Source organism: Eleutherodactylus coqui, chromosome 5, assembly GCF_035609145.1.
Source record: "Eleutherodactylus coqui strain aEleCoq1 chromosome 5, aEleCoq1.hap1, whole genome shotgun sequence".
Classification (NCBI taxonomy): Eukaryota; Metazoa; Chordata; class Amphibia; order Anura; family Eleutherodactylidae; genus Eleutherodactylus; species Eleutherodactylus coqui.
Genome location: NC_089841.1, coordinates 144955777 through 144982836, shown reverse-complemented (window position 1 = coordinate 144982836; position 27060 = coordinate 144955777). Strand labels below are relative to the sequence as shown.

The 27060-nt window shown below is 42.1% G+C and overlaps 1 protein-coding gene across 17 annotated transcripts in view; it reads left to right on the top strand.

The window, feature by feature from the left end:
• The window catches only part of NCOR2 (nuclear receptor corepressor 2), a 364680-nt gene that overhangs the window by 313879 nt on the left and 23741 nt on the right, over positions 1–27060 (top strand). For 12 of the 17 annotated variants that reach the window (XM_066603378.1, XM_066603367.1, XM_066603368.1 and 9 more), the window contains 13 exons: positions 3140–3244; positions 4493–4581; positions 4689–4843; positions 8459–8604; positions 9042–9131; positions 11968–12248; positions 16651–16999; positions 17326–17553; positions 19099–19347; positions 20457–20606; positions 22319–22429; positions 22552–22720; positions 22819–23336. In XM_066603378.1, the coding sequence (XP_066459475.1) occupies positions 3140–3244; positions 4493–4581; positions 4689–4843; positions 8459–8604; positions 9042–9131; positions 11968–12248; positions 16651–16999; positions 17326–17553; positions 19099–19347; positions 20457–20606; positions 22319–22429; positions 22552–22720; positions 22819–23336 (2640 nt within the window). Of the gene's footprint in view, positions 1–3139; positions 3245–4492; positions 4582–4688; positions 4844–8454; positions 8605–9041; positions 9132–11967; positions 12249–16650; positions 17000–17325; positions 17554–19098; positions 19348–20456; positions 20607–22318; positions 22430–22551; positions 22721–22818; positions 23337–27060 lie in introns of all 17 variants that reach the window. The other 5 variants (XM_066603383.1, XM_066603382.1, XM_066603375.1 and 2 more) reach the window with 3 other exon arrangements.

Below are 27060 nucleotides of genomic sequence, written 5' to 3'. Positions count from 1 at the left end.
TGCATGTTGTAATTGCTTTGTATGTTTATTTGTACCTGGAACATTTTATAACTGTTGGTTTTGGAGTCACAATATGTTCATCAGTACCACAGCATTTGACTGACTTACCCCGATATACCAGAGAGATGAAATGCCGTGCCATATTTTTATATGACCTTTTCTCTGGTTATATTCCATGCCTCTTTAACCCCACAACATATAATTAAATTTAGAAAGACTCTCCCAAAAATCTAATAATCCAAAGAGTTTAAGGAAATGGTCCATTCCAGTCCTGGACAAATCTGTTACAATCACAAAAATATATTCCAGCACTTCAAAAATTGAAACTTCACTTTATTGCATATGTATTAAAAGCATACATGTAGAAGTAATACATAGAAAATGGAACACTAGGACGTGTTTTGAGCCTGTACAACTAGACTCTTCTTCGTAGTCAGGACTTCATAATTCTAATGTGGCTGAAGAGGCTCTCTTGCAAATCCCAAAACAGGAAGTCGGACGAGTTTGCATCACTACCTAGCTTGGATGAAGTCAGCAAACCCATGGACCTGATGGGATCCCTGTTGAAATCTTTAAAGAGGGTGGGCCTGAGCTGACACGACTCCACCAGCTGATTGAGAAAGTGTGGCAACTGAGAAAATCCTGTCGGACTTTAAGGATGCCACTATCATCACCCTTTTCAAAAAGGGGGAAAGAACAAACTGTGGAAACTGTCGAGGTATCTCCCTTCTAACTTCTGCTGGGAAAATACTCGCAAAAATCCTTGCAACCAGTCTTCTACCCATTTCAGGAGACATCCTCCCAGAATCTCAGAACAGCTTCCGGCCTTCCAGACAAATAGTGGATATGATCTTCACGGCACGACCGCTCCAAGACAAAATGCAGGGAACAAAATCAACCACTGTACATGGCTTTCATTGACTTCGCAAAGGCATTAGAAACAGTGAATCACAGTACTCTGTGGACCATCCTCCAAAAATTTGGATGAGTACTCTGTGGACCATCCTCCAAAAATTTGGATGCCCTAATAAATTTGTGAACATCCTGCGGCTCTTCCATGATGGCAATGGTCTTGGACAGCAGTGGCTCCCAAAGTGACCCATTGAAGGTTTTGACTTCAATGGAGGACGTCCGCTCGAATTCCGCATGAAAATGGAGCATGCTGTGACTTTTCCTCCATGAACGGAAACTGCAATTGTTTCTGCTCATGGATAGGAAGCAGCGGATCTCCATAGCAAGTAACGGGTGATATTTCCTGCGAATTCGCCATCTGGACGCCGACCGCAGATTCCGAAGCACATATCTGCCTGTGAGTAGGAGCCCTTATGGTGTAACATTGGAAAATGTTGACCATTTCTGATCCTTAGTCAAGCTTGACTAAGGTCCTGGTTCTTGGACCGAAACGTTGCTGTTTTTACCATGGGAGAATAAAGGATTGTGTTTTTCAATATACCTGGATGCTGCCATATTTCATCATGTATTGCTAACCTTCACGGAAATGGTCGGATCCGTCTGTGGCTGCTGCATCAACAAACGATCCAACTACAGGTGTGGTTTTTGTTTCACTTTTGTGCTGCTAAACACATACTTTGCATTTCTGCTTCCTTGTCGGCCACCTCTCCCCAAAAAATAACATGGTGCGAGTGCAGCACCTTTTTGAATGAGGCAGTGTGTTTTGAGGACCGGGACATTCGTAAGGATACCAAGATGCTTGTTTATAAAGCTATTGTCCTTCCGACCCTGTTATAGGCCTGCGAAACGTGGACTGTCTACAAATGTTACTTTTAACTTCTGGAACGATTCTATCATCGTTGCCTTCGAAAAATCCTGTAAATTTCTTGGGAAATGTCAGCATTCTGGAAGAAGCAAAGACCACCAGCATTGAAGCGATGATCCTTCGCCGTCAACTTCGCTGCACTGGCCACATTCTGCAAAAGCCCGATTCCTGTTTCCCAAAGCAATTACTATACTCTCAACTCAAGCACGGAAAACGGAATGTTGGTGGAAAGAAAAGGAGATTTAAACATAGGCTTAGTGCTAACCTTAAAAATTGTGGCATGGACATCGAGGACTTTTTAAAGCCCTGGCCCATGAGCGGTCAATTTGGGGGTCAGCCATTACCAACAGTGCTGTGAATTTCGAAGAGGTATGAATGAAGAGCGAAAGGGAGAAACCTTTCATGACCAAAAATCTTGATTGGCTTTAAAAGGACACCAAAAACATGTCGATAGCACTGATAGATCCGCTTGAAGTAGAACGAGCTGTATTCATCCAAAACAGTCATGTCCTTTTCCTGCAAAACGAACTGAGCTGGTCTTAAACGGTACTGCGTTTTAGACCGGTATCACACAATTTGAATTGCAGATTCCGTGATCATATGATCCGCAGTAATATGCGATTCAATCAAATGCATTGAATTACGCAATTCTAATCACATTAGCGGGTCGGAATTAAGTAATCTGTAAGCGAAAAATAGAATGCTGTATATTGTATTTTACCGTGCATATCCGCGACATGGAGCCCGTTCGCTATGGTTGCGGATATTCCTGCAGCCCATATGCAATTACATTGCGTATGAGATGCAGGTATCCGCATTATCACTAAGCGGTGGTACAGGAGATATAAACAAACAAACAAAAAATGTACTGAGCATGGCCGCCTGCGTGAGTACACAGTCATGTGCAGTACAATTCTGCCGGCATACGCGGCTGTACACTGGTCACAACTGGAATCCGGTGCAAGAGGCCCCCGACAGATTTTGCTTATGGCTGTGAGAGCCTGGCCTAATGCACATGCCAAATGAGTTACAGATTTTACTGTTTGAACTACATTTCTTGTCCCTATTCATAAAGGGCATATTGTATGTGGATACACTTCACACCCTGATATAACTCTGGATTTAACAAAAGTATGTGTATTAATTGAATAACATGAGCTTCCGTTTTATTCACATCTGTGTTTGTTTCCTTGTACTATACCTTAACTGCACACTGCATTCTCCACTAAAATAAACTATATAGTCAACTATATAGTACTACCCTCTGTAGTGGCTGCTGCAAAACGGTCAGTGACCCTCTATTTGGAACAATTAGTGATTTCACTGCTGATGGAACTTATTTCCTTACCTTTTCTTTTTCAGTGCCTTTCTTGGCTGTTAAGCAAGAACAGCTCTCTCCCAAGAGCCAGCCGAGCCAGCCTGAGAACCTAGTGATGCAGACCACTCAAGAGAGCTCCATTTTTAGAGGTGAGATATTATGTTACTTTCTTAGAAACCTTTGTGTAACTATATAAATCAATCATACTTGGGGAGCAATTGGCATTATAGAATGAATGGTGGATTATCAAACACCTAAACAAAAGAACTAAAAATGTGTTGTATGTTGTACATGCAGTGCTATCCGAAAAATACAGTGTACGATGGACCAAAATGGCAGATCAGTGTGGTTTTTCTACAGATGTACGTCATCTGGTCATTGGGCAGCTTGATTTCTGAAAGGCTTTGAAACAACCCCTTTAAAGGAGTTGTCTCACTAAAGCATGTTATCAGCTATCCAGCAGATAGGGGATAACTTGCGAATCAGTAGGGGTCTGGAGCATTTTCACAATGAAGGCCGCATCGGTTATGCTTCCGCACCGCTGCGCCATTCATTTCAGTGGATTCACTTGAAATAGCCTAGGGCTTGAAATTGGTTATCTCCAGCAGCCCCACTGAAATTAATTGTGCACGTGTGATCCCCTTCATTGGGGTGCACTCCGGAACCTAGTTCTCAGGAACAGGTGGGTCTCAAGGGTCCGACCTCACCCACTTCTCCCCAGTTATATGTAGGGATGGAAGTGGTCAGGGTATCTGCTTCTATACATCCGTCTGTGATATAGCAAGCAGTTTGTAGCCGCCATCGTACTGTTTGAATGTTATAGAATCGCTATGGGTCGGGCTAGAAGGTTACATAGTTTTGCCTTTCCAATCTATGCTGTACTCGAATATCCGGATCCGCTCTACAAGTGATATGATGACTTCCAGTGAATTTTTTTTGTTCTTACAGTTATGATGATGGTAAACGACTGGTCCTTTTACACAGGCTGATTATCAGGCCTGAGCATTCTACCGAATGTTAATTCGCCCCACAATTGGGCCAACGATCTGCCGACAGACAAGCAAACATTCATTTCTTGGTTGATTGGGTCATTAATGTGTGCATAAAATTGCTTGGTGATCTGCAGTACATCTCCTTGTGTGAACAAGCGGATGTATAGCAGACTTATGGAGACTAACGATCTTATTAGCGATTGTTGGTCTCCATAAGCCAAATCTTTGCCTATGTAAGAGAAAATCAAACGAGTGCCGAATAACATGAATGATGAATGGCGCTCATTACATCAGGCTGGTATTCGGTACGTGTAAAAGCACCATTAGTTAGAGTTCAATACATTTTCACTTTCTGTTGATTTAATATTTGGTAGTCCTTTTAAATGGCTACTTTTTACTTTGCAGGAACAGCTCATGGAGGAAGTCTCAGTAAGGGTTTGCCAAGCAATCGGCCACCAGATCCTCAAATATCGTACAGAGGGTCCATAACACATGTGAGTTGATCTTATGTACTGCCAGTATAATGTTTGCTCTCCACAGTATAATCCTTTTTAACTTTGTTACATTTTGCACTGACACCACTTTTTTGCACACTTTTAAGGGCACTCCAGCAGACGTGCTCTACAAAGGAACCATTTCGAAGATCATGGGAGAAAACAGTCCTGGCAGGGTAGACCGAATGCGGGAGGAACCGCTGTCCAAAGGTCAGGTCATTTATAAAGGCAAGAAAGGCCACATCCTGTCCCTTGATGGCAAGTCTGACGATTTCCTTTCCTTGGAGCTGTTGTTAAAGACTGTAAAACATGATAATATAATGGGTTTCTTTAGGTTGTGAATATTTGCAATTTGTTTTCTTAAAGAAGTAAAGATTGGGCCAACCACACTTTTAAAGCTTCTAATTTGATGTGATGAGGTTTTCAACACCAAGTCAAGTATAATCTGTAGTTGTCTTTTGGGTGCTTTCATGCATTGCGGAAATGCTGTAGATTTGTTGTTGAATGTCTGCAACGGATCTGCAGCAAAACCGCAGGTTAGAGTTAGTTTTTTCCCCTCTACAGGATTTGCTTTAATCACATCCAGGCCTCCTGCACACTGGCGAGAGCGATATAGGGCTATGATTCACAGCCCAATCTCACTCTTGCAATCAAGGGGAAACCCCTGGATGCGAGGCGTTTTCATGTGAAAGCAGCCTCGCATCCTTGCGGGGGTTCCCTTCATCCCATTGCTTTCAATGAGGCGCAGCAGCGCCCGCCCCATTAAAGGCAATGGGAGAAAATCGCGATCCTCTCCCACTGCTGTGACAGCTGCAGCAGGGGATTCCTTCATCCCTGCAGGGAGTACCCTCATCACTGAACACTGACAACAGCGGCAGCGTATTCAGTGGTGAGGGGACTCCCCGCGGGGATGAAGAAATCCCCTGCCACAGCTGTCACAGCAGTGGCAGAGGAGTGCGATCTTCTCCCTGCTGCCGACCCCATTGACAACGAGGTGAAGCCCCTGCATGTGACAGCATCCAGGGGTTTCACATCCAAGGCCCCTGCTGCAACTGTCACAGCCGCAGCAGGGAATAGCGATCCTCTCCTATTACTTTTAATGGGGCTGGCGCTGCTGCCGCCAGGACATTGAAAACAATGGGCAATATTGCAAATGAGAATGAAGCCATTGAAATTCATCGGTTTCATTATCGTGCGTTTTCACTCACACTCGCATCGCACAAAAAACGAGCGATTTCCTCACCAGTGGAAAGGGGCCCTTACTTTAGTGAACGTTTCCGCTGGGAAAAAGCCATAGCGCTTCTGGAACATGTGAATGGACACTTCTATTGGTTCTGTATAGTTGAGGCTAGTTTCACATGGGCATATTCTTCTTATACTACTGAACCAAATGGATAACAGCAAGATACTATGATCTAATATATAAGATGTTTCCTTCAATACACTGTCTAAAAATTACCTTTAAAACTGTACCACAGCAAATAAATTACATTTTAACATCCTCAAATATATATCGAAAAAGCATTATACAATTTCTCAATATATATCCAGATTAAATAAGGAATAAAAGACAAGGATAAACTAGGATATGGGGTATACAAAAATCGTAAAGTACAGTGAATGTTAGGTGTGCACAACCTAACGGCAGAATAAGAACATATAATAAATGAGCATTACTAGCATCACAATAATGTGAATGAAGGGTTCGCGAAATAAACACACAAACTATATTGGGCAGCACACAAATTCCCAAGAACCAAATCTGTCGTGCATATATAAGTCACAGGGGTGAGAAAAATCTTACCCCTAGACATGGTAAGTAGAGGCAAGTACAAGGTTAAAAGCAGACAATTGAATGTGTTTTGCTCTTTAGGGCAGCTTCCTCGCTATGTTTGGGATACATAATTGGACATGTTACCTTTTTTTAATTTAATTTTTTTTTGTTAGTGTGATCCAAGTTCGTTTTAATAGAACCAGTTGTACTTCACCATTTATTCGCTATCCTGTGGATAAGGGATAAATTCTTTTTGGGGTGCAATCCCATTAACGCAGCCTTTGGCATCGTGCATGTGGCAGACTTGCATGCAGTCCTGTGCTTTTCTGCACTATTGACTTGGTGTGGTGCGGTACAATACAATGTTTCTAAGAGAGAATAGCTCCATAATAGAGCATCTGATGCTTTTGTTTATTGGACTCAAATGTATTCGGACAGAAAAATCTGTCTCCATGTGCACTCGCAGTCCTACAGAGGCATGGATGGGTTCTATAGAAGTGCAGTATTATTGGTCTGCAACTTAGGGGATTATACAGTATGGAACTGTAATTAGATCATCTATGTGAGGCTTTAGAGGGATTCTGCCACAGAGTAAGTTATCCCCTATTCCTACAATAGTTGATAGTTTGCTGATTGGTGAGGGTCTGACTCCTGAGAACCCCACTAATCCGGAGAATGGGTCTCCAGAGCATCCCTGAATGAATGGACTGGTGGTTACATCTGCGCACTGCCTTTCCATTTCCTACAGTGAGACTGATGGAGTTAGCTGATTGCTTGAATTTGGGTATCTTCAGTGGTAACATTGAAATGGGCATGTGGGACCCACCCAGGAATGCTTCGGAGCCCTGTTTATGAGATCGATTAGGTCCTATAGGTCAGAACCATGCTGAACAGCAAGTTATTTCCTGTCCTGTGGAAATGGAATAACTTATTTACATTTTTAAAGGGTTTTTTTCCAGGGAGGCAGAATCCGTACCTGAGCCTGCACTGTTGGAACCTGCCCTTCTGCCCCAGTTTGGGCAAAGAGTCATGTGGTAGGGATTCTGTCCATGCCCGTCATGTTATCAGAGGCGGCTGGCTGTTCTAATCATCTTAATAAGTAAGCCAGCCCATTTTGCTGTTTTGGCCAGTGATCGGGTCAACAAATATTAATTCCCAATCTATGTAAACAGGCCAGCAATTAGCGTGTTTGTCGGCTTATCTGATCTTTTGTGCTGCTGTGAAAATCATCCTTGTTGGCAGCGCGTCTCTCTGTGTAAATCGGATATGCTGCCAACAGCGATCAAAGTGTATAGGGGTGAAGGATTGATCGTATGATCTTTCATCCCTCATACAGTCTGAATCAGCCTATATTAAGCCATTTAAGCAAGCATTTATCTTGTTGATTGGCGCTCATCATCTGGTTCAGATCAAAACCATTTAAATGGACCTTAAGGATTTCCTAGATATTGCTTGTTAAGCATTTCCAGTGTCAGGAATACTGTGCAGTCTTTCACTTCTATGCCAACAGTTATTAGAGAATTGTGCTTTTATGTCCTAGATTTTCCAGCCTTACAACAACCATACACTGTCGGGAATGGGGTGGGAAAAACATCTCATTTTTCTCAACTTTTTTTTTTTCCTTCCCACTCTGAATACGTTAATGTAATTTATTGGGGCATCTTCTGCATGTGAAGTTCTTCTTTCTGTTGCTCACTAATTAAAATTAGGATTTCTGTTTGAGGAGATTAATTATCTAGTACTAATAGAAAAAGTGATATTAATCTCATTCTGCAAAGACGACGAAGAGTAAGGATTGTACAGAAGTTTCTTCCTCTTCTGCTGAGTGGTGTTTCCATGGAAAGACTAATCTGTTCTGTACAGTGCTGCTTTGTGGGGAACATGCGGGCATCACTGCTGGGAAAAACAAAGTAACACATTTTCTTGGCTAATGGTACATATTGCATATTAAGATTTTAATAGAAGATTGGTTACATTGTTGCAGTTCATTTTAAGTTACTGCTGAAAAAAATGTATTTTATTCTGCTACTTGCCGTTGTTGTGTATGCAAATGTTGAATGTATAACTTTGTCCCCTTTTGACACTGTATTCTTATTTAGGCAGTTCAGCTTCGCAAAACCCCAAAGAGGATAGTCGGACTGTTGGGTCTTCTCAAGAGGCAAGTGCTCCCAAACGTACTTACGACATGATGGAAGGGCAGATGTCAAGAAGTTTACAAGTTCGGGAGATACCAACAGGTCCAATAGAAGGTAGGCATGAAGGGCTTCAATAGGTCAATGGAAAGTGTCATATGCACATGTAATCGATGGCAGGCTTCAAGCTTCCCTTTGAAAACTGGGACACTTGGCCGTTAACAGTGATACTGGTAATTTGGTTGATTTTGTTTACATTATGTGGACATCATAAAATAAAAAGTGGGACGTTGCAGAAATGCAGAGATTTTTCTGCCATTGCCGTTATTTTAAATATTTTATATATATTTTGAAATGTTATGGTAATGTAAGATGTAATTAGCTCTATTAGCTATGAGAAATCTCTTCAATAAAAGGTAAGATAAAGTAAATGAGCTGTAAAAAGGAAGTATGGAGAGAAATGTATAGTTATACAGCTCCATAGATTGGAAGCTTTTTATGCTATTTAATCAGCATGAGCATGGATTGCCTAGTGTTGTTACTTTTATGTGCAGGTTTAATGGGAAGAGCAATTCCTGGTGACAGACACAGTCCACACAGCATGAAAGAACCGTCGCAGCATATACGAGGCTCTATTACACAGGGTAATCTTCACCAGAATATTTTTCCCCTTTATACCTCTTACTGTTGTGAAATGTTCCTTTTTTTTTCTAAATCTTTTAATAAAATGTAGCTTATGTGTAAAAAGAGACGTAGCTGGGATACTTACGGGTGGTGGTCACCAGCCACTAAGGCCCCTCTCACACCAGTGTAAGCTGCTGCGTGTCGTCACACTAACTTGTGTAATATGCCCCAAGATAGTGCATGCTGCATTTTGGGGGTATTTTTGCAGGCGTATTTCTCGCACTGTATGTGTGAAAGGCACTGTTGTAGTTTAGGGGAGATTGGTACTACATATCACGTGTACAAAAGCTGTGCGCATAATACGCATTGACTAGATGCTCGTGTGAGAGGGGCCTTAGGGATAATCTGCTTTCAGTAAAGTGTAGTAGACAACAAATTACAGAAAAAAGGGCATATTCAAAAATTACAGAAGACGACCATACTTGGTGTATACTAATACAAAATACAAGGGCAGGTAGGAACACCACATCCTATAGGCAAACTGCTATATGGAGGAACATTGCACAGGTTCCAGATACTGATGAACAACCACTTATTGAGGGGACTGACTACTTAGTATTATACTTGCACATAAAGGCTGCCAGCCCAACTGATACGTGTATTGCACCATGCAGGCTTACAGCCTATAAATGACGCCCCATATGATAAATCCCAGCGGGCTGCCCTGCACCTCAAGAGTAAACCACATTGGTACTGACACCACAGGTTTTCCTGCCATTCAAAGACAAACTGTACACTACAAAAATTATGATAAATACTACTAAATATGAGATACTGGTTAATATTTTGTAATATTACTCCTCCATATAGCAATCTGCCTGTCTGCATACTGTGGGATGTGGAGTCTAGATCTGCTTTTGTATTATGTATCCGTATACAAGTAAGTGTGGCCGTCTTCTGTGATTTTGGTAGTAGACAAGAACCATCAAGATAAGCAACTTACTAGTATATACAGTGTGATTTAAATTGTCATGATTTCTACCTCTACTTCAAGAGTTTTAGGCCAAATGTCCACTGGCAGATTTGAATTGCTGGTACCCCACGCAGACAATCTGCAGTTCAAGGCACCCATAGAGAAACGCAGGCATCCGCAGCTGGATTAAAGCATGTGGATTTGTTTTGCGGATCTTTTGGTCCAGAAAAAAAGGCAGCATGCTCCGTTTCAGTGCGGTTCCAGCATGGATGGTTTCCATTGAAGTCAATGGAAGCCGTCCTATCCGCAGCCCATCCGCAATTAAATTGCGGACATTCTGCGGAAAAGCAGGAGTTTAAAAAAAAAACTCCACTGCACATGTGTGGTGGTGTGCCAGCCACCATATGTAGTAAAGAAAATAGAAGACCCGGACAGGCACGCAGAAGACCCGGCCGGGTAAGCAGTGTCCTCGGCCAAGGGCCGCTTCTGTTTCCGCTGTGGGCTCCCGCATGCACAATCCAATCCGCCCGTGGACATGAGGCCTTAAAGAAACACAGTTTATGCCTAGTATCCAAGGGAGATATACATGTCTGTCCATGGGCTGAGGGAGGTATGTCCCCTAACTACCTGCTGCTGCTTTTATGTGCGTGTGTATGTTTTGCTCCTGGCACATCTGTGAAGGCTTTTTACAGTCCTTTTATGACATGTATTTTTTCCCTTGCATAGTGTATATATAAATAGACAATATTTAGAATCCTAGAATGGTAGAGTTGGAAGGGACCTCCGGGGTCATCGGATCCAACCCCCTGCTCAGTGCAGGATTCACTTAATCATCCCAGACAGATATTTGTCCAGCCTTTATTTGAACCTTTCCATTGAAGGAGAACTCACCACCTCCTGTGGTAACTTGTTCCATTTATTGATTACCCTCACTGTCAGAATGTTTTTTTCTAATATTTGTACATAAGCTGCTACCTATTCATTTAACTTGCAGCAAAATGTTTTACAAAGCTGTCTGCTGCGATATCCAAGGACTTGAGAGCATATCGGGATCTTAGAAATCTGTCAATCACATTGCAGCAATCTCTCCCTCATTCAGCCGGTGAGCCTGTAATTATCGGGCATTATGCGGCAGTACCCAATATCGGATACTTACGGTAATATGGCCAGTTGCACATCTACAACTTGTGTGCCAGGATTTTTCACATATCCCTGTATTGTACTCCTGGAAAACCCCTTAACTTTGGCCTAATTGTATTCACTATGGCATTGTGTTTAACATTGTTTCCATCTGGGATTATTGTAAAGCGTTGAAAGAAACTAACTACGGGTTAGAATTCTTACCACACGCCAGTGTGTCTATCAAAGGTGTCATGTGAGAATTGTACATATTTGAAATGTTAGTGAACATGCAAAAATCTTGTAGTGGGACAGGATCACTGTTCAGGCATGTGGTGTGTGTGTTCTGAGGACGTGCAGAGGGTTTAGTAAATTCCTACTACTTTGTTACATTTTAACCTGATACATAGATTTACACCAAGTAGGTTCAATTAATCTGAAGTCAGTTTTGCATATACAAAGCCCTGAGGGTTGGACATTTTCACCTCTTGGTTTTATTATGTGCTTGTGTTTTAACCATTTTGTGGCATTTTTTGGTAAATGTGAAGTACTGTGGATATTTGCATACATGCAGGACAACATAGAAATACAAAACCTATTTTTCTCCATGAAAAACCAGTTATCCACAGGAACTAAAGTTTTTATCTGATAAAATGTGGTAGGATTAATCTGTGTAATGGAAGATTCTATATATCTTATAAATAAAGAAAATATTTTATATGGGACTGTTTTCTGTAACCTCTTCTGCTGTGCCTTCTATCTAGGGATCCCACGAGCCTACATTGAGGCTCAAGAAGACTACCTCAGGAGGGAAGCCAAGCAACTCAAGAGAGAAAGCACTCCACCACGAAGCCTATCTGATGCCTACAAAGTCCGAACACATGAGAGTCTTTCAGGCCCACTCAAACTGAAGACACACGAGGAAGTGGTGGCCACCGTCAAAGAAATTGGTAGATCTGTACATGAGATTCCTAGGGAAGAAATGAGGCATAGCTCTGAAATGCAAGTTAATCCCCGACCACATAAGGAAGGGTCAATTACACAGGTATGTAGTGAAATCTTCTGAAAGTTTGGTCAGCAGAGACAAATAGACTTATGTGAAAAATCAATCATATTAAAGATAGGCAGTCTGTTACTAGAAATATAAAATGAGCAATTGCTTTTCCTAAGCGATGCCAACTTGAAAGCCAATGTCTGGGGTCTAAACCCACGTTGCAGTCAGCAAAGCAAGTTGGCATATTTGGTATTAACATATTATGGAATAAGCAATGAGTCATTTGAGTTTTGCAATCCTGATCTTTGTGCTAATACATTACTCTTGGGCCTCTTTCACACGGGCGACAGCGCTATCACAGCTGTGTTCTGTGCGATATCACTACGTTTTCTCGCAGCGATTTTGTGGCGCTCTGATTGGTTCAGCCAGTCGCTGCTGCATTTGATGAACCAATCATAGCCATTCAGTGCGTTGGCTGTGTTTGGTTCATCGAGTGCTGCAGTGATTGGCTGAGCTGCCGTGTTCGAGAACCAATCAGAGCCAGCGCTTCCTGGAGACGGGATTTAATGTTGTTCAAATAACGGGGGAAATTTTCCAAAGCTGGCAATTCCAACTCTGGGCTTAGTATAATTTCCCCCAGCACACGGTGTGCTGAATACATGAAGAGGCACATGTCGCATCTTGGCAACTCCGTGCGCTCCCTCAGAAACCTACACCAGGCCAGACCTGGCGTACATTTCTGGTATAATTTACCCCAGTTTCTGTCAGCCTCCGGACAAGCCCTGACCACTTTTTGACGCAGAAGGCTAAAAAGTCACATATTTTTGGCCAAAAAATAGTCTTTTTTTTTTTTTGTGCCAGACAGTAGCTTTTATAAATCTGCCCCTATGGGTATAGCATATAATTAGTCCCTTGTCACAAAATCAAATAAAGGGAATGAGAACAAAGCAAAATGATTTGGGTTGAGGATGCATTACCTAGGTATTTTATCAATTAAATTCATATAATGAAGCAAGCTCTTTTCATTTTTAATTTCTGATTGTAGTTTTATTATTAATGTGTACATGATTATGGCGGCAGCTATTCTCCTTGAGCTGCTGTTCTTCTCTTTTTAACAGCATTCAGAGATCTACTTTACATCAGCGACATGGACATAGGAACCTGTAGTCTGGAGATAGAACATATACATGGGCTTTTGTGGAAGAGTATTATGTTTGTGACCTGTGCAGAGGTCATTGTCTAGGGAAGGGGAGTAGATAGGATGTGACCATCACCTATTGTGAATGATGGATCCTCTGTTCTCTATACATAGGAGTTACCCTTCAGTATAATCCTGCCTGTGATGATAATGAGAGAATTGCTGCAAGTTTTCTCAACAGAGTAGGAACTGTCGGACTTATTATAATGCTTAGTGGTCAGTGTGAAACCTGCAAATTTTAGGAGTATCTTTATGTTTAAACGGTTTTATTTAAGTTTTGATATTTAAATATACAGTAACGAATAAAAGTCTGGCAGGACCATACAATGAGGTAGAAGAATAAAAACATTTTACATATGTAACTTTGAACCATCACTTGTAGGCTATTACGTTTTACTTTCTATGTTACATTTAAACTGTTTATTAGTATATAGCAGCCTGTGTATATCGTATACTATGTTCAAAATTATAGCACTAATTCAACATTTGTATAGCAGGCAGAAATGCTTGCAGCACCAATGCTATACCAGGGTGATAGTCCTTTAACTGTGAGCTTCCATGAGCCGGAGCCACAAAAGGAGGCCTCTGTGGATTCTTCAACCGCGTATGGTACCGACATCAAGGCAATCTCTGTGTCCGTTGTCCTGTCTTGTGTTAGTATGACACTGACTGGTATTGAACACTTTATATACTCTATATTCAGCAATGGTCTGTCAGTGTATACAGAAGAGATCTAGGGAAGAGAGAAGAGTAACGAAAGAAAGAGGAAAGGGTGGGAAGGTAAGGGATGGAGGGTTGGGGAATGAGGGGAAATAGCTGCGAGAGAGGCCGCCCACTTACCCCCAGATCTGTATCCACACTGGCTCACCTACTCCAAAAATTCCTGGAACTCTGACTCCAGGAATAAGGACCAGGCTACCCACTTTCCAAGGGGATCCCCGTGTTCTAGGTGCTCTTTCGCCATCAGTTCCTCCATATGTCTCAAGTGGCCTAATTCCTGGACAGATTCTACTCCGCCAATGTTTGGGAATTGCGACTCTCGCTGCTGTAAGGAAGTGACACAAGAGGCCCTTTTTTATTGTCCACAAGCTCCCAGGGATGATGAAGAGCAGTGCCAGCTGTGGTGATTGGGTGACCACCCCATGTGTTACCTTTTCATGCATCGAGAATACGTCCTCCCAGAAGGGCTTTAACTCCAGGCATTCCGACTGAGGAGTATCTTTAAATATATTGACATGGGAAAAATATATGTTTAGCACATAAATTTGATTTAATCAGTAGGCCATTTATATTCCTCTTAATGAACACTAGTTTTAGTGTATTATATGAAATGGTTTCCAATCTATAGATTAATAATCATTAATCGAGTATATTTCGGGGGTGGTGTTAGTACTTGATAAACTGACATGCATGTGGTATGAATAATCTCACACTATGGTCAGTCCTGGTTCCCTTTAAATACATCTTTAAGTGGATTCTGTCACCAGGTTCATGGAGTTTGGCTCGGAGCTGAGCTCTGAGTCACGAAGGCGGGCCGCACCGGCCTCTCCCCACCTGCAGCATGTAGACTGTGACAGCTCTCTCCCTGCACACAAAAGGGGAGAGAGCTGCCGGTCTGCGTGGTGCAGCCGGGGAGAAGCCGACACGGCCCACCTCTGTGACTCAGAGCTCAGCTCCGAGCCAAACTCCATGAACTTTTATAATAATTACCAGGGCTGTTTCTTCTGAATTATCCTCATGTATCTATGAAAACACATGCTTTGTGCAATCCCATTGTGACTGATAGGGTAATAGATCACTGCGCACTTTAGCCTACTTGGCATCGGAGAGTGGAAGTCCTGAGGCAAATCTTGTTGTTGTTTTAAGTCACTGGGTAGATTGCCATAAAAGCGTATGTGGGGCCAGCCCATGGAGCTGCACAGCAGAGCCAGATACTGAAATAGAAGTCTTGGAGTGGCTGCACATACCAGTATACAGCCCTGGATACAATCCTGGAAATGTTTATACAACACTGCATGGTTTTGTTAAAATCACACATTTTCTATATTGCGTAAATTCCTCTAATAGCACAACAGCTACTTTGGCTTAGATGTTTCAGTCTCCTATTTCCAAGGACTGCGCTATGTAAAACTGCCAATGCTCAGTGTTATACAGTGTTTTCTTCCCTTGGTTTGAGGGACACCCTTGTCTTCATTCTCTTCTTGATTGGGATATACTTATTTATGGAGAAGGCTGGGTGGAGAACACAGTCATAGATTATTGCCATGTTTACAGATGAAGGTCTTGTTTAGACAGGCGCAAATTTTGGATTCTAAGTAAAACGTTCCCAAGCTCTCTTTGGGAGTATTTTCCTTTTTTCTCTGGTTGGATTAAATTTGGGTTTCTGAACTAAAACAGATGTGTGAGGATCTCTTGGAAAGCATAGACTTGTCCCCTGGCATGATTATGTCCATTCGGAAGGGGGTTGTGGGGTAAGGCCTGTACCAAACAGATGGAAATTCTGTAACGGCTCCTCTGGACATAAAACAATGTGTGTATGTGGAAGTAGACTTTTGTGTGTTATCATTGAAAAATATAAATGTTAGCAGGTAAGTGAACCTCTCTATAAAGGAAATAGCCACCTTTCTCTTTAAAGATGGCCATTGATTAATTTCTTAACTTATCTTTATGGTGGTCAGAGCTTTTTCCACACAGGGCGATGGTCCATATAAAAAAGATCACTAGATGTCCTATTCTTGTCTATTTTCATGGACGAGGATAGAATAAGCAAGATCCTTGGAGATTGGACACCAGACGGACGGGTGTCCATGTGAGACCGATGTGAGTTGCGCCCAAGTTTCACGGGCACAACTCGCATATGGCAATGTGAATACCACCTAACCATGAACTTGAAATGGCACTTATGAGTAAAGTTTTAAGTTTGTTAGTTTAGCCATGTGTGAGTGAGACAGACCAAACCCAGCAGGATATATGCAGTGTACCTGAATATACATCAGACTTGTTGCGCAAAGAACTTTAGTTCAGTAGCAGCCCTGTCATCATTGAATAAAACAAAAGATCTAATCTTCGGAACAGAACATCTCCTCAAATAGACAAAACTTTCTAAATGAATAGTAACAGAAATGGAATCCTATGTACCATCACGATATGTGAATCATTTGTTTTTCTGCAGTGCCTATATATATTTCTATGGGCAATATTATCGTGCTTAACCACTTTCGATAATGTCATGTAAATGTCTCCCTTTTTGTACAGGGTACACCTTTGAAGTATGACAGTGGTTCTTCAGTCAGTGCCAAGAAGCATGATGTACGATCCATAATTGGTAGCACAGGTAGACCTTACCATCCTTTGCATCCCATAGAGGTCCTGCAAGACCCAAGGACTATGGAACGAGTATATGATGAGATGATGCTGAAAAGTAGACCTAGCTCTGGTTCAATAACTAGAGGAGCTCCTGTAATAGTTCCTGACCCTGGGAAGCCCAGACATAGTCCACTCTCTTATGAAGATCATCAGTTGTCCCATGGAGCATCATACAGCAGCCACCTGAATAGAGGATCTCCTGTGACTACAAGAGAATCTGCACAGCGAAGCCATGAAGGTAGAAATCCTTATGATCTACTTCTGTCGTAGGTTCACATATCAGATATTTATAGAAGGGATTTGTAGAATCTATGTATGAAACGCTTCAACTGTCAAAATCATAAGGAAAAAGACAGCTTATATTTGAGAGCTCATACATTTTAGTTCTCTAATTTGACAAATTTAGGCGTAAGTGATTTTGAATATGCATAGTTATTCCTCACTTCATACTGAAGGGTAAAGTGCTAGAGAATAATACTTCTGACCACCCAGCAGTTATTTTAAAATGGCTATAATAAAACTATTTTGCTTCTTTATTGGTTCCTGTCTTGTCTTTACCTGCAGGAGGTATTAGTTCTGGAAAACCAGTGACCCAGGAAAGGAAGAGCACCCCTAATCCCAGAGAGATGTCCAACTCCAAGTCCCCTCATACGACAGTCCCTGAACATCTCCATGCCATGTCTCCCTATGAGCATTTATTCCGTGGAGTTAGCCCAGCTGACTTGTACAGGAGTCACATACCCTTAGCATTTGACCCTGCAGCTATTTCCCGAGGAATCCCACTGGAAGCAGGTAGAGGAATTACTTGTACCTTGTACATTGGCTCTGTTTTATTACATTTTTAATATTGTCAAACAAATGGCTACAATAAAATTAACTTAACCCTTTCAGAACTAACGTTGTCTCAGGTCTTGATGTCCAAAGCAAAAATTTACCTTCTGTTATGCTACATTCAAAATGTGATTTATATAGTCATGGAGCGCTTGGTGCACACGCTATGGGGGTTATTTTGCATTCTGCAAAATTTCGTTCAGCTTGCAGGCCTAAAATAACAGGTTACATTCTCACCCTCCCGCTGTCCCCCCACTGCTGACAGCTCTCCGGTCTCCACTGGTCTTCACTACCAGGTGCAGGGAGCTGGCGATGACAAAAGGGCCATGTGACCACTACAGCCAATCACCGTATCCCTTCAGCTGGTGAATAGCTGTGGCACTTACGTCATCTGTTATATTTTATCATGGGGTTTTCCGGGGGGCATGGTTGCAGTATGCCCAACTGTCCTGCTGTATTTTGAAATTAGAACCAGGGTCTATACTACATATGAACCTCACACAATTCCCGTGTCTATGCTTACAGCAACATTCCCTTCTCATCTAGTGTCTTTATTGTACGCATTGCTGTTGAATGGAGTTGAGACTTTTTCCCAGTTCCATTCATTGGAATTTAGGAATGAGAGTTTGGGTGTTCCTTTGATCCAGAGGTTTGGACAGGGGCATTTATTTGCACTCCGTCCTCTGCTGCAAATTACAGGAGAAAAATTATAAATTGCTATCTTGGTGGTATAAAACGCCAGCTATGGAGCAAGAAAGATAACACATATTTCTGGGATTTGCTGAAGATTTGGGGACAAGTGGTATATGACAGGCCTGTAGAATCACTATTCCATTTTCGAAAATGCTGAAACTGTTACTTTTTGTTTCAAATTGGAACTATTTTTACTTTTGGAAGCCTTAAATAACAAATGAGCAGAAATAGGGAGAACTCCCTTTTTCAATAATTTTTTTTGAGATGGTAAAAGGAACAAAAAGCACATCACTGAAACACTGTTTGCCCTCTTAAATAGATTATTTGCATGCAGTGATAAGCATCGGAAACAGGAGGCTAATTCTGGATTGTAGGCATTATTAGTGGGATTATTCCTCTCTAGAATCGTCATTACCTATTTTCCAGTTATAGAGGAATAACCTGAATTACACAGCATTTATTCCTACTTGTACACAGTTGTTTTAGCCTTGATGGCCAATAAAGGTGCAAGACATGGTCACTATTTCTGTAAAGCAGAAGGTTTGATGAAAACCTAGTTGATCATGGATGGTCCCAGCAGAGAGAGGTCCAGTGTGAGAAGTGGTTGCCAAAGTCAGCAACCCTGTCTGAAGCTTATGTACTTGCATAGAAGTGGGATTTATGGAAATCTTTAATGCATGCACTGCAGTTCTCATGAGCCAATGTACTAAGTATATGTTTTATCATTTTTACATCTACCACAATGCCTTTATGACATCATGAATAAATGCAAGTTAGTCTTAATTGACCCTTTTTTTTTTTTTAAATTTACAGCTGCTTACTACTTGCCTAGACATTTGGCCCCGAATCCAGCATACCCCCACCTCTATCCACCGTACCTCATCCGTGGGTATCCAGACACTGCTGCCATGGAGAACCGCCAGACGATCATCAATGACTATATCACTTCCCAGCATATGCATCACAATCCATCAACTGCCATGGCGCAGAGGGCTGAAATGCTACGTGGGCTGCAACCAAGGGACCCGGCCATGGCTCTGAACTACACAGCAGGTCCTCGAAGTATGCACTGAATGTCTGTCCATTAATTTTTGTCTTTAGTAGTCCATTTTGAAGCAGTACCTTGATTTTTAACTTCACTCCTTATTTCTAGTTTTTGTGATCACACAAGAACCCCCCCCCCCCCAAACCTGACCCCTTGTTATTTCTATTAATATATTTCACATAATATGCATTTCCATCAGTCCTTGACCCCAGAGGAGCTCACTGTTTGATTTCCATTCCGCGATCACAGTGCAGAGCTGATGCAGAGTGCTCCTGTGCTGGAGGACTTCGAACAACACGATATTTATCACATAGCAGTCCATTAATTTGTAGTATGACCTTCCACAGTTTCTCCATTTAAAACAGCTGATCTCCAGGGGTTTCACATACAGCAACCCACTTGCTTGCTATTGTTAATATTCTCTTCCTCAATACTTTCTTTAAGAGATTAAACATGCCAAGTGCCCGCTTTATTGTCCATTAACACTCTTGTACGATGGAATTTCCTTGAGGTTTCTGTCAAAATTTTCTGCATTTCTGACAGCAAGAATTGTACAGTCGGCAGCCAACAAAACTCCATCAAACACAACCTAACATCTGTTCACAGCGAATAGCAAATATAATGCATGTTTACAAATAGGCTAGCTTTCCAGAAAATATCAGGTCTAAGGCTGGGTTCACACGGGGGTGGAATTGCCGCGGAAAGTCCGCACGGCAATTCCGCCCATCGGCTCCTAATCCTGGGATTAGCCAGCAAAGTGGATGAGATTTTGCAAAAAATCTCATCCACATGCTGCAGCCAAGCCGCACAAAAACTGACATGCGGCGAGGAATTCAGTTCTGCAGCATGTCAATTATTTTCTCTTTTCCGCAGTGGCCTGTCTCCTCTCTATGGGGAGAGAAAGCCGCAGCGGAATGCCGACAGCGAAACCGCTCCAAAACCCAAGGCTAAGGAATTTTCCAACGGAATTCTCGCAGTTTTTCAGTCCGGCCGTTCCGCTAGAATTCTGCTGAAATTCCGTCCCGTGTGAACCTAGCCTGAGATGAGTTCTATTGTATCAAGTATATCATATTTTGTTAGAGAATGGTTAACATTGATATCAATTGTCTCATTTTACCACTTACAGGAATCATAGATCTGTCTCAAGTGCCACATCTTCCTGTACTCATACCTCAATCTTCAGCTTCATCTGCTGCCACAATGGACCGAATCACTTACATCTCTGGAGGGCCGCAAACTTTCAGCAACAGACTTAGTAGCTCCCCACTCTCCCCAGGTATTCGCATGTCCTTTTCTTGATAGAAGTTATCTTGTAAGATACCAAGATGCTTCGTTTGTTTTGTTTTTTCCAAGTTTGCGCCTAAATTTCTACAGAAATAATGTTGTATGGGCAAACGGCTGTCATCCTGAAGTAGTCAACCTAATAATTCTAAGACTATACTGAAATATTGTGCTATTGGGTGAGCTTTGGTTCTGTTCAACACTTCACACAAGCTACTACTTATAATTCCTTCTTTTGCACCTAAGACTTAAAATTAACATTTAATTTGAACGCAGCCTCAGTCACAACTGTATGAGGTGCATTCAAGTTCTATGGTCTCCTAATTAAAAAAAACAAAACAAAGCTATTTCCCCAGAAAGCTGAGAGTATTGTTACTGCTCAACGTATTCTCCCTCGACGGACACGTTTTTCACAGCATTGACACCATGATTGCATGGCCCCTACGAACACTTTTTTTAGGGGTCTGTTTTGCCCACTTAAAAATCGTTGATGCAAGAGCAGCACGACTGAAAACTATGCAAGCACAAATGGCATCCTTCATTAAAAGTCTCATCCATTGTGATAAATGATGGCATGTCGGCACCTTTCATGTCGTCATCACATGTCAAGATTGCCTGATACATTGCCACGCATGCAGCTTTGTGATTGCCAGTCAAAATTCACGGCAGCTAGCTGGAGGAAACCTTCCTCTTTTTCAGGCCTTTAGGCATGCAGGATGGTTCAAACAGATCCTACAGAAATGCAGACTTTGCAAGCACTCTCTTCCACAGTCATTCGGCGGTCATACATAACCACTTGCCTTAGGCCGCCTGCAGACGAGCGGGTCGGATCCGGCAGCGAGAATTCTCGCCGCGCGATCCGACCCAAGCGCCTGCAGGGACGAGCGCGTACTCACCCGCTCCTGGCGGCCCCGGCTCTTTCATGTGCCGGCTGCCGCGCAGGCGGCGCATGCGCAGACCGGAGCCGGCGGCCGGGTGAGTGCGTGCCCCGCAGAAAATTAGAACATGCCGCAGTTTGTTTGCCGCGCGAGATTTCGCGCGGCCAAACCGCGGCCGTCTGAATAGGAGTGCGTATTTTAATGCACTCCTATGCAAACTTTCAGCGGCGGAAATCCCGCAGGAAATCCCGCGTCGGGATTTCCGCTCGTGTGCAGGCGGCCTAAGTCGTGCAGTCATGTTGTCCAAGCCTCCTTTGGTTTATTCTCACAAGAAGTTCGGTCGTCTTTGAACCATCACACCCACAGATCTACATTTTTCTCGTCCATGATGCCTTCACGGTTTGTATCACTCAACTAACTGTGAATGTTGATGGGTGTCATTCCACACAAATGAAGAAAACTGATGATTAACATGCTATTTTAGAAATATGAACCTCGCTATTTTAAGTATTGAAAACTTTTTAAACTCTAACCGTGCCCTTTCTCTCTCTCTCTCTCTCTCTCGGGTTCTGTACACTACACAATCTGTCTCACTCATGTCCCGAAGGATGCCCTCATCCTCTAAAATGTGTCCCATATTTCTATCTGCTCCTGTTCCCGAGAGAAGAATTAGCAGATCTTAGAGCTTGAATGTACTTTGTATACTCCAGATTTTTTGTATAGAATGGATATGAAAGTTATTTTTCAATCTTTTCATGCACATAGTAATCTAATGGTTATTGTTTCTGTATGCTTCACCTATATATCACAATTCATGTTCCTGTTACAGCAACAACCACACACATGACCAAGCAGACCTCATCCACTTCAGAGCGAGAAAGAGATAGGGAGAAATCTGTGCTTACAACAACAGTGGAGCATGCTCCCATATGGAGACCAGGTAAGGAATATTCATTTCTACTGGGGGCATTACTCTAATGTGGCCCATTCCCTATGTAAACTGGTCTACTGACCACAGAGTTTATATTGCCACGCATTTCTACAGATTTTTCTGTCTTGCAGGCACAGAGCAAAGCAGTGGACGCTTGTCGGCTCAAAGTCACGGCCATCAACATTCTCCGGCATCGCCACGAACACATGAGAATATCCAACAACGTCCTAGTGTTCTTCAGAATACCGGAATTAAAAACCTCATGACAAGTGTGGAGAGTGCCACTCCTTCTGTATTGCGGTACATACTTTTCTTAGCAGCATTTCTGAGTATAATTTACCTAAAGTGACTCTTAAGGTATTTTATAATAATGGCTACTGTTTTCTTTCTCTGAATAGAACATCCTCCAGCTCTTCACCCATACGGTCCTCACAGTTATCCACATCCTCTCATCGTTCAGCAAATGAACGGGAAAGCTTTCAATCTGCTGAAAATACCATGGTACAGAAGGATATTGCAAGGTCACGAGAAGCCAAAATGGAGCGTTCAAGGACTGAAAACATATACAACTCCAAGTTGCCATCAACAGCCCTTGAACAGACATCTCCCATTAAGAACATTGAGTCCAGGCCTCATTCTTCAGCTGTGATCAATACAGTTAATCAGTATAACAACGGACAGGGGAAAAGCCAACCTCACCAGCCCCTGGACCAGACAGCAGTGCCAGCCAGTGAGCAACATAATAGAGACAAGACCCCAAATAAACCCTTTTCCATGCAGGAACAGGAGCTTCGATCACTCGGTAAGACCACCATGACTGCGGCCAACTTCATAGACGCCATTATCATGCGTCAAATTTCTTGTGATAACGGGAAGCGAGAAAGAGCCTCGCTAAATATCGACGCCAGTAGTGATGGTAAGACCTATGGGAGCAGGTAGTTTAAAGCTTACAGCTCATTTATATATATAATTTTTTTCCATTTTGTTTTAATGCACGTTTCGGTGATTGGCTTTTTCAGCTTCCCAATTTTTTGCTTCTGTTTTACTTTACAAATCATTTTGTCTCAATATTTTTCCATTACTTTTCAATTTTCTGAAAAGATATATATTTTTGTTAGAAACCTTTTTATTTCATGGGTCCAATTTTTGCTTGGCTTGCCTTGTTGGATGTTTTAATTTGAGGGGCCTAAAATGATAGCTGAATCCTTGCTGCGATGAGATGCAGTCAAACTTGTCTCGGGTTAGTTTGTTATAACTGTAATTCTGAACTTTGCATCATGTAAAAAGAACTATGCACTCAATTCTAAGGTGTAAGTATTCTCTATCTACCATATTGCTACGCAGTGTGCTAAAATTTCTTGTGCATCATCTGGTACAACCTGTCGCAAAAATGATGGAATCGCCACAAATCTAGGATGTTTTACCCAGCTTTTTTCCTTGTGTTACATGTACACAAATCAGATAGATAGAACACAAAACCATGTTTAATAGCTGAATATTTTGATTTCGTTATACGTACTGGAAACAAATGAAAGTTATTTTAATTAATGGCTGACTTTTTTTTTCAGCTCCTGTAGAGGAAAAATAATAGAATCACCTTGTAATTTACATTTCTAAGACAAATGGCAGCACAAGTCAAAAAATGTAAACCGGTCTGCAGTTAGAAGGCAGTCTTTATTGATCTTACTAGCTGTTGGGCTTCGGTAATTGAAAGAAAACATGGCCGCTAGGAGAAAGTTAACAATTAAAGCAATGGAAAGGATTATAGAACTCTTTAAAGATGGGAAACCTAGATGGAGTGTGGCAAAAGATGTTGGTTGTTGCTAATCGTCTGTGTGTAAAATACGGTGTACGTGTAACCCAAATGGGAAGGTCATAAAAAGAAAACCTACCAAGGAAGATGTCAAAGTGACACAATAGAAGACTCGAAGCAATATGCCTTGAAAATAGAATTTGCACAACAAAACAAATGGGCATAAATGGACGTCTGTTTGTGACAGAACTCGAACAAAGTCGGCAAAATGAATGGGTCAAACAAACGCCAACGCCAAACGGCCTTCTACATAGCTTGATGATTGTAGGAAGGATTTTCTTTGGTATTAGATTGGAAAAACTGATATCCATACCTCAATATACGATGCAATAGAATTAAAAAGCAGGACATACTAATTAGGGCTTACTTAGACGACCGTATATCTGCTCGGTTTTCACGCCGAGCCGATATACGGTGTCCTTGTCTGTGGGTGGGGGGGGGGGATGGAAGAGCCAGGAGCAGAAACTGAGCTTCTGCCCCTTGCCACTATTTGCAATAGGAGGGACGGGGCGGAGCTAAGCGTCATTACTTAGCTCCACCCCCGTCTCGCACCCTCCTATTGCAAATAGTGGAAAGGGGGCGGGAGCTCAGTTCCTGCTCCTGGCTCTTCCATCCTCCTCCCCCTGCAGACAAGGACACCGTATATCGGCTCAGCCTGAAAACTGAGCCGATATACGGCTGTCTGAAATAACCCTTATTGTGTTGATGTATGTAACCCACAAGCCAAAAAAATTCTGAATGCATGATCCCAGATTGTGATTTTATATATACATAATATGCATATCGTATATAATTTTTTTTGAAGGCGATGGAAAGCTTTTTTTAGTTTCTAGTTCATTGGTTTTGTGGATTCCAAAAATGTTTGCCTTGCGCTCAAAGTTTCGACCACCATTGGGTATATTGGTCAACAAGCCTTACTTCCCATTTAAGACGGTTTGTAGGTTGATCACCTTTTTGTGCAGCTAATAAAATCCTCATTATCCGCAACAGCACTTTTGTGAACTGCGGATGTGCTGCTGACTATGATAAAACTGTATAGTAGATGAACGGCCATGTGTAGGATTAATCCTTTGTCCCACATATATTCCAGATCTGCTTGTGCAAAGGCCAATTAAACACTGATCTCATTGATTGGTGCTTGTCATCAGCATTTAAACAGGTGTAAAAGGACCCTAACCAGAAGAAAACAAGATTACAGAAGGCTAAAGTGAGGCAATCCTGAAGTATGGGTGATTGGATGGAATTGATATTCAGTGATGAATCGGGAATCTGCATTAGCAAAGGAGATGATGTTGGTGCCGTGATAATATATAAAGATGGCGCCTGAAGACTGCAATCAAATTTCCACATTCATTTGTGATATGGGATTGCATATCAGAAAGGGATCAGATGGCAATCATTGCCTTAACAGTCAGAGCACAGGTATAAATAGAAATTGTGGACACGTTCCTCATTCCATCAGTAGGATGTAGGTTTGGTGAGGATGAAGTTGTGTTCAGGATGACCGGGGTCCCAACACAGATTTTAATTCAAGCAATTGAATGGATTATAAAATTCCGTCAAGATGGAAATTCAAGACAGGCTTTTTCTTCAGGAAAGGCATATCGGCTCAATAACGTGGTCAGCAATCAGGATCTCAAACTTTAATGAAAATTTATGCTGAAAATGAAAAGGATTGGTCCATGCCGAAGTTCCATTCTGCAAAGTAAATCAGTCAACTGCACTTTGAGGCTTGGATTTCACGAAAATAAAAAAAATATTCTACATCCAGCTGGTTCTCAAAGAATTCCGGCTGTTAGAAAACTCTGAGCAGGAGCAACAAATTTGGAATTTTTTTTTTTGTTGAAAATTCAATAATTTTTTCCTCTACTTGTTCTGGAAAAAATATTCCATTAATTAAAATAATGTAATTGCATTTTGTTTGAGGTATATTAACCACTTCCTAACCAGAGGTGTTACCTCGTGTCATTTCCATGCATGGGACATTTAGATTCCATGGGTAATCAGGTTAAACAAGGCCAGAATGTTCAGCTGTTAAACGTTTTGTGTCATTTCTGTAATTTGTGTATTTGCTAAAGTACAAATTTAAACTGAGTTAGGCTGCCTGTCCATGGGCGTTGCGATATCCTGTGGTGGATCTCCACCGGGGAGCAGGAGTCAGCTGACGGATCTCCGCGGTGAGCCTATCTGACAGGCTGACCGCGGAGAATCGTTGCAATTCGCAGCATGCTGCGATTCGCCGGCCGCGAGCGGAGAATCGCTATGATACTCCGCCCGTGGACAGGGGGGCTGCGCTTTCCATAGCATTGGTTTATCGCCGCGGGGAACGCAGTGAAAATTTGCCCGTGGACGGGAGCCCTTAAGATCCTCCAGTTTCGACGGGTCCATAATTTCGGGCAATGTTTGTAGTCAGATGAGGAACACATTTTAGAATAGACTACATTGTCTTAACCCATTGGTGACGTCCTGTGTACAAGTAAAGCGTGATGAGGTTTCAGGGCGCCCTTCAGGTGTCATGGCAGCCTGGACCCCACATCTTAATAGACTGCCTACAGTAATACAATATACTGAACTACCTTAGGGAAACTTTAAAATAAATGCAAAAGTTAAAAAAAGATTTGAATAATTTTTTTTTTTTTTTTTTTTTAATAATTACAAAAAAAGTAAAGAGAAGATTTACTAAGCCTGACACTTCCTTCCCCGGGCTTAGTAAAAAATTTTCCTGGATGCACATAGGCCTGAATACATGAAGATGCACACACCTCTTCATGCATTCAGTGCATCCCCAGCAGCTCTGTGCATCTTGACATTTACGCCTTGGTGTAAA